The sequence below is a fragment of the Tupaia chinensis genome, unplaced genomic scaffold, assembly GCF_000334495.1.
Source record: "Tupaia chinensis unplaced genomic scaffold, TupChi_1.0 Scaffold000377_5, whole genome shotgun sequence".
Lineage (NCBI taxonomy): Eukaryota > Metazoa > Chordata > Mammalia > Scandentia > Tupaiidae > Tupaia > Tupaia belangeri.
In genome coordinates, this window is record NW_006159879.1 from 2032115 (window position 1) to 2040122 (window position 8008).

Here is an 8008-nt window from a genome sequence, read left to right on the forward strand (position 1 = left end):
TACGCAGGCCACAGTAGCGGCCCGCCACGGTAGGAGGTATTCTTCTTGTGCATTTGTTCGATGTTTCTATTTTATTTCCCACGAGTGGTATGTGGAGGAATCTCGAAGACACTGTGAGCAGACGGTGCCTACGCGGAGCCTGGCGTCAGCTCTTACTGCCTGGGCCAGCACCTTGGCCCAGGGCCACGCCCATTCCGTGTCACTGTCCTCCACGCCTCGAGCCTCAGTGCCACACCATTGTCAGCTGCACGGCACGGGGACAGAGCTGCTACCGAATCAGACAGCCGGCTGCAGGCCGTCACTATCTTGTAATTTAATGATACGTGGAGACCTCTATGCACAGGGCCGCTGGGAGAGTCATGATGCATTTTTGCATAGAAAACCAGAAAAGCACGTCATAGCTTTCTGATAGCCTACCATACACAGAATCGCACGCACTAAGGAACATGTGAATCCCTGACGTCTCAGTCGGACCGTGCAGAGGTGCGTGCACTGCCCACACCCAGCTCGACGGGCCCGCCTTGTTTTGTAAGAGGAGACATGTCCTCTCTGGGCAGCCGGGCCAGCAGCACCGCGCTGTCATGCTCGGCGTCCGCTGACACCACCATGCACAGAGGCGCTCCACGGCATCTTAGCCGAGCGCTGGTGACGAGGTTTGTGGACTGTAACTCCGTGCCCCTCGGTAAAAATGGCTCTGCCCTCCCCGGGGAAATGTTCTCAGCACATCACAACAAACAGCACTGCTGGGGACCAGCGATGGCAGTGCTCACGTTGCTGGGCTCCCATGTAGTCGACTGTGGTTCGGGTCCCGGATCCGGTGGCTTAAAACTCGCTGGGCACATGTGTGTGCATGCCCAAAATCCCAAAAGGAGAATGGAGAAGGGATTGCGGCTTGGCCACCTTCCTAGTGGGTAGTTTCTTGCTCTCTGCCTCTGTCTCTCCAGTGAGCACGCGCACCCTATAGCAAAATCTCTCTAAGAGAAAGACACGGGCGCCTTGAGCACAGCAGAGCCACAGCCGTCAGGCTGCATGAGTGATTTATGCCCTGGGCCAGCCATGAATCCGGCCATGTGATGGTCAGCACGAAGCTCGCCTGGTCAGGACAGCCAGCGTCCAGGGCAGGTGCGCGAGGGTAGCACATCCACCGTGAGCCCAGACAGCCGGAGCCGGGCAACAACGGGGTGAGGAGCCCATGGTGTAGACAGGTCCCGCACCGCCAGGCACCTGCACTGCCCAGGAAGGGCCTCGCTGCTGGCCACCGTGCATGCTGGGGACAAGGCCAGCACAGAAGACTACCACAGAGCCCAGTCCAGAGCTGGCCTCTGAGATCACAGCCACGGGGTCCTCAGAGCTGCAGGGAAGGGGCTGGCTTGGCTTGTGACCCCCGAACCTCACGATGTGACGTTGTTTAGAGAGAGGGTCTTTGCAGATGCAGCCGGTTAAGAGGAGGTCTCCCTGGAGTGGGGCAAGGGCAGTGGGGTATGCTCCGTCCAGCTGAGCCTGGCCAGCTGCAGAGGAGACCAGGCCTGAGGCCCGTGGCCTGCACACGTGCCAGTGGGTGAGGTGGCCTGGGGAGGTGTGTGTGTGTGTGTGGGGGGGGATCCTGTCTTCTTAAGGTCTCTCCTAAATTTCTTCCAAAACAGAGCGCCTGGCTCCACCCAGCCTCGGCCAGCACCGCTGCCTGTGCCCAGCTGGGGAGGCCTCCACACTGTAATGCGGGGTCCCTGCACCTGGCCCAGCAGGCTGCTCAGTATGTGGGGCTACAGGCTTCCTTAGGGCTTCCTGTGAGGTAAGCCACGCTTGTTCGAGAGTCAGGCAGTGGTCCAGGCTCAGTTCTTGGGAGTGGCAGGGGAGAGAGGGGGAGGGGAGCAGAGCGGTCCCCACACCCCGGGCCTGGCCTGGCTCCTTCTGCAGACCCTGGCCCTCCAGGGCAACGGGGCTGGCATCTGGTCCGGACGTTTCCAGGCTGCCATTCTCAACGGACGTTCAGCCCTCAGGTTCTGCCCTCGAGGGACAGGACAGGACAGAATGGCGCTGTCTCCAGGGTGCCCTCTCTCCAGGTGTCCTCCAGACACTCCCAAATCACGCGGCTTCCAGGCCTCGGCCTCCCCCGCGGTGGCCTGGCACCCTGAGCGCCGACGGGGAGAGTGGGACGCCGACGCGTTGTCGAGAACGGCTGAGGTCAGGGCACCGAGGTCAGAGTGGAGCCCCTCCCTGCCCGCCACCACGGGGAGAGGGCTGGCCTGAGCTCTAGTGACAGTGGGCAGCAGGGGCCTGGACTCACCATCTACAGACCGCCGTCCAGCTGAGGGCCGCCACACCGCCGACTAGCAGGGCGCCCAGCGCCACGGACACCCAGGAAGCGCGCGGGAGCCTCCCTGAGTCTGGGCAGAAAGGGGACAGGTCAGCGGGGCCTGCTGGCCCGGGTGCAGCGAGCCCGCTCGACCGCGGCCTCACCCATCTTGGGCCACCTCACTGAAGCTCTCACGCCACAGCCACACCTGTTTGCCGGTGTGGAGCGCGGGCAGGGCAGGGAGTGGCCGAGGGGGCGGCGTCTACACAGGCAAACCTCTCAGAGGCTTCAGGTGCAGCACAGCAAAGCCCCTGAGATGACAGAGGACGCCAGGGTTTCAGGGGCAGAAGGTCTGAGTGACCCTGGCCACGGCGGGTGTGTGTCACCCTGGCTGGCCCAGGAGAGCCATCGGGTGGGACCAGGGGCTCTGGATGGCCTCAGTCCTCCCAAAGTGCGGAGGGCTCTACCTCTCTGGTTTCAGCGGTCAGGCGGGGTCATCTCGTCCCACCATGGGGCCTCCTGCTCCCAGTCACCAGCTCATGGGCACCTCGGCACCGTCACCTCCCAGGTACCCTCCCACATGGCTGAGCGGCAGAGCCGGCTGCGGCGGAGGGGGTGGCTCACCCACGCAGGACCTGCCGTCGTCCGCTAGCACGTGAGGGTCCGTGCACACGCACTGGAACGTGCCCTGCGTGTTCCTGCACCGCGCCGAGGGGTGGCAGGGCGGCCGCGCCAGGTCCCTGCACTCATCCACATCTGCAGAGAGCGGTCAGCACAGACGCCGTCCCCACCTCCCTCCCGGCCGCGTTCACCCAGGCCTGCCTCTGCGCCTTGCGCTCCGGGCACCCCGAGACGTCTGGCTACAGCACCGAGAAGTGCGGCCCTCCGCTAGCCCTGCCACACCCCTCCAGCCCTGCCCGCCGGGCCTTGCTCTGTCCAGATCCCAGCCTGACTGGGTTCCTGTGAGCCGTGGCATCCTGTGGTCTCTCAGGAACCAGCCCCAAGGACAGCTACCGCTGACCACCACGGCCACTGCCCCAGCATGAGCCATCACTGTGCTAAACAGCTCTGCCACAGATGCTGGGTTCGACCCATCGCCCACTCGGTCGGGACGGTGGACACAGCCAATTTCCCTGGCAGGGGCTCACTACCCTGGGCAGTACTGGCCGATGGCAGGGGCACAGCCTCCTATAGGGCGACAGGACCTTCCGGGTGGGGGTGGTCACTGTCGATGGCAGGCATAGGTGGGGAGAGTAGAGGGGGGATGGGCTCCAGTAGGGAGGCAGGGTCAGGGGAGGGGGAGGCTAGGGTCAGGGTAGAGGGAGGACGGGGTCAGGTATGGGGGATGGGGTCAGGCATGGAGGACGGGGTCCAGTAGGGGAACAGGCCAGGGCGGCTCAGGCTGGCACCATCCACACGAGGGCCCCCGACTGGCTGGGGACACGCAGAGCACAGAGCTGGCCGGCAACAGCTCCCTCTGCAGGGTCGTGAGAACTTCCTGCCGTGCCCGCAGAGTCGCCGAGGCCAGGTGTAGACAGGGGTCCGTGACTGGGTTCCGAGTACCGGCCAGGCTGCGTGTCCTGGTGAGCGTCTCCGTGCTGCCCGGCTCCGGGCCCCACACGCGGCCCTGAGCTCACGTCCAGGGCCCTGCTGACATCTCTCTTCAGCCTGTTCCCTTTGGGCCCACTCCAGGGGCCAACTGCCCACAACGGCCGTTAGGGACAGCTTCGCCGGCATGGAGAGGCGGGGACACAGCGGCCGCTGCGTGGGCCTCTGGGAGGGGATGAGGCCTGGGGGCGAGGGGTCCCTGCGGCTGAATGGGACTTTATGTGAAGACACAGCCCCAGGCCGGGAGGTGCCACCTCAGCCGAGCGGTGGCTGGCAAGGAGGCCCTCAGCAGACACGCCCGCAGCCTGGAGCCGCGTAAGCCGCCGTCTCGCTTGGTGACAGTGTGGCGTGCAGCTGCAGCCGTGGAGAAGCTGAGCGTCCTCCTACAGGGCACATGCTGGCCTGGGCTCCACGTCCCGAGGGCCAGCCCTGCTCGTTTGCGATGCCCCCAGCCCGGAAGCTGACGCAGGGAGGGTGGACGTGGGCCTCTGAGGACAGGGCCGGGCATCATCCAGGCTCCTCAGGAGGTGCGTTCTGGCTGTGGCTGGGCACTGTGCCAGGGCCGCGCCGCCCTCACACTCCTCAGTGAGCCCTGCTCAGCGGCACTAAGCCTTTGCCGTCCAGCCCCATGCGCGGGCGCCCTGTCCTGCATCCTTGGCCGGGGCCCATCCCGGAGGCTGCCTCCCGAGCCCTCTGTGGCACCATGCCGGCATCTTATGCCTCCTCGTCCCTGCCCATGTCACCCCTCGGTCATGAGGGTCTTCATTCTCTCACAGACGCCCTGTGCTGGTACAGCCCAGCTCCTGGGCAGAGAGGGTTGCATGGACGCACCACATGGAGGAGGACCCACCGCTCGCTACCCCACGCCCAGCGCCCCACGCCCCGTTGGCGCTGAGGAGCAGTTACGGCGAGGCCGTGTTGACCACTGACCTTTGCACGAGGGAGGCGGGAAGTCCCACCCTTTCTGGGTGCAGGTGAGCCGCTCCTGCCCACGCAGCTCATAACCGTGCTGGCAGGAGAACACGAGCACCTGCTGGCCGGACTCCTCGCAGTGCACGAAGCCACCATCAGCCACGCGGTCGGGAAAGACGCACCGGCCCTCTGTGCCAGAGGAGAGGCTGACTGGCGACCTCCCCGGGAGGGCAGACAGGCCCTGACTCCCAGGTTTGGCCCGTTCCTTACACAGAGCACAGTGGGAGGTCTGGCCTCAAAAGGGGCCCTATTTAGCCTCTGTCCCCCCAGCTACATGTGAGCACCATGAAGAGGTGTGTGTGTGCACAGTGTGCATGTATGCATATACACTGTGCATGTGTGGATGTGTGTGTACACTGTGTGTGTACACAGTGCGTGTTGCATGTGTGTACAGTGCATGTGTGTGAAGAGTATTATGTGTGGGGGTACAGCGTACATGCATGTGTGCATGTTGCGTTTTCGTGCATTGTGCATGTGTGTACAGTATGCATGTGTGTGAGGAGTGCTGTATGTGTACAGTGTGCATATGTGTGCATGTGTGTGTATGTTTTCACTTCCATCAGCGATGCAGCTGGGTTCACCTACACACATCTCTCCCTGTCTGTTCATATATGTCATGTGCGTGTGCGAGGGGTGCTGTGGGGGGGTACAGTGTACATGCATGTGTGCATGCTGTGTGTGTGTACAGTATGTGTGTGCACATGGGTTCTGTGTGTGTACAGTATGCATGTGTGTGTATGTTTTCACTCTAGTTGGCAATGTAGTTGGGCTCGCCTACACACCTCTCCCTGTCTACTCATGTATGTCATGCACGTGTGTGAGGGTGCTGTGTGTACAGTGTGAGTATGGATGTGTATCTACATGTGCCCATGTGTGTTTGTGTGACAGTTGTGGTGCATGTAGTGTGGCCCAGGCCAAGAAACTTCCTTCCACATGGTGGACCGTCACCTCATCCTGGAGCTCTTGTTTTTCCTCTTTCTTTTTTTTTTCTTTTTTCTTTTTTTTGGAGAGATTTTCACTGTAGGGCGCGTGCGCTCACCAGACAGACAGAGAGAGACATAGAGACAGAAAGCGAGAAATCACCCCCCAGGGGGGATGGTCACGCCGCAATCCCTTCTCCATTCTCCTCTCAGGATCTTGGGCATGCACGCACACGCGCCCAGCGTGAGTTTTAAGCCACCGGGTCCGGGACACGAACCGCGGTCGACTACGTGGGAGTCCAGTGACATAGCCATTACGCTAACTGCTGGTTCCCCTGGAGCTCTTGTTGAAGTAGTAGGAGTGAAGTGCGGAGGGAGGACAAGGAGGCCCACGCTGAGCCCTGCCCACAGCGGGGTGGGGTAGGGGGACAGTGAGGCCCACGCTGAGCCCTGCCCATAGCGGGGTGGGGTGGGGAGATAGGGAGGCCCACGTTGAGCATGCCACCTCTCATGTGACCTGTGCCACCAGCAGTGGACAGACACTGATATTGGAACAGTGGCCTGGCCAGCCAAGCCCCGGCTCCTTCTGTGAGGCTCAGACTCCAAGAGCACGTCTACACAGTCAGGTGTAATTCCCCCTGCCTGGGCCACGTGTAGCCTGTCCGTGTAACAGGTGTGATTCCCCCTTCCTGGGCCACGTGTGACCTCTCCGTGTAACAGGTATGATTCCCCCTGCCTGGGCCACGTGTAGCCTGTCCGTGTAACAGGTGTGATTCCCCCTGCTTGGGCCACGTGTGACCTCTCCGTGTAACAGGTATGATTCCCCCTGCCTGGGCCACGTGTGACCTCTCCGTGTAACAGGTGTGATTCCCCCTGCCTGGGCCACGTGTGACCTCTCCGTGTAGCACGTGTGATTCCGCCTGCCTGGGCCACATGTAACCTGTCCTTGTAGCCGGCATGACCCCTCCTACTGTTACACGTGTGACCTCATCTGCTTCTCCAGAGGCACCTGTGGCCCAGGACATGTAACGGGTGTGATCCCCCCTGCTTGGGCCACGTGTGACCTCTCCGTGTAACAGGTGTGATTCCCCCTGCCTGGGCCACGTGTGACCTCTCCGTGTAACAGGTGTGATTCCCCCTGCCTGGGCCACGTGTGACCTCTCCGTGTAGCACGTGTGATTCCGCCTGCCTGGGCCACATGTAACCTGTCCTTGTAGCCGGCATGACCCCTCCTACTGTTACACGTGTGACCTCATCTGCTTCTCCAGAGGCACCTGTGGCCCAGGACGAGGGGTGGGCTGTCCTCCCACCCAGGCCGAGCAGTGGTCAGGTGCTGCCAGCCTTCGGTACCGCCCGTGCCCAGCACGAGACGAGGGTGTGCGCTGGGGACCCACCCGCCGTTCTGCACGTTCACGCTCACACCACGTGCTCACAGGGCGGGCCGTCCGGGCAGCATCCCAGACCCCAGAGCCTCCACTAGGGACCGAGGACTGCCCCATGGGACACCCGTGTGCACCCTGCTCTCCAGAGGCCCGAGTCCGCAGCAGCCCTGGGCAGCCTGTGTGTGCTCACCTCGAGGAGGGCGCTCCCTCCAGGGTGCCAGGTCCAGGCCGGGGATGGCCCCGCAGGGTGTGAAGTCCTGGGGGAACCGCCCCAGGCGGAAGGCGTCCTGGGGCACGCTGGGTAGGCCGGTGTTGTCACAGATGACCCGGGACAGGGAGTGCTTCCGCAGCTCTTGCCGCTGCGCCTCGGTGAAGGCGGCTGGGCTTTCCCACCAGAACCTGGCGGAGGGTGCGAGAGCGCGTCAGGGCCGGTCGGCCCTCCCAGGCACGTGGGGCGCCCTGCACTGGGCAGCCGGGACGGGAGGGGCTCTGTGGCGGGGCCCGCTCTGCTCCGTGTTCACCTGGCGGTGCTGCCTCAGACAGGGAGTCGGCGTCACACTCAAGTCCATGTGCAGCTGCCCACCCCCCCAGCTGGGAGGTTTGGGACCGGCAGAGTAGGGACACGGTCTCCCTTTCCTCTGGGGATATTGACACAGCTGATGAAGCCCCAGCACTAACGTAAGTGCCTCAGTGAATGAACCGAGCTGCCCTAAAGCAGCCCTCCTCAGCAACTGGCCCATCTCTGGATCCTGGTCACCAGGTAACTGAGCCTGCCAGTCACAGACTGCCAGCCACGGCACCGTGACAGCACCACGCCAGCGCAGCGGCAGCCC

General features: G+C 63.0%; 1 protein-coding gene across 1 annotated transcript in view; it reads right to left on the reverse strand.

Annotated features, from left to right (window-relative positions):
• The window catches only part of TPO (thyroid peroxidase), a 44710-nt gene that overhangs the window by 3279 nt on the left and 33423 nt on the right, over positions 1-8008 (reverse strand). Inside the window, exons 11-14 of the mRNA XM_006153526.2 lie at positions 7366-7574; positions 4832-5002; positions 2918-3049; positions 2285-2384 (exon numbers count right to left, since the gene is read on the reverse strand). Of these exons, the coding sequence (XP_006153588.1) occupies positions 2285-2384; positions 2918-3049; positions 4832-5002; positions 7366-7574 (612 nt within the window). The remainder of the gene's footprint in view (positions 1-2284; positions 2385-2917; positions 3050-4831; positions 5003-7365; positions 7575-8008) is intronic.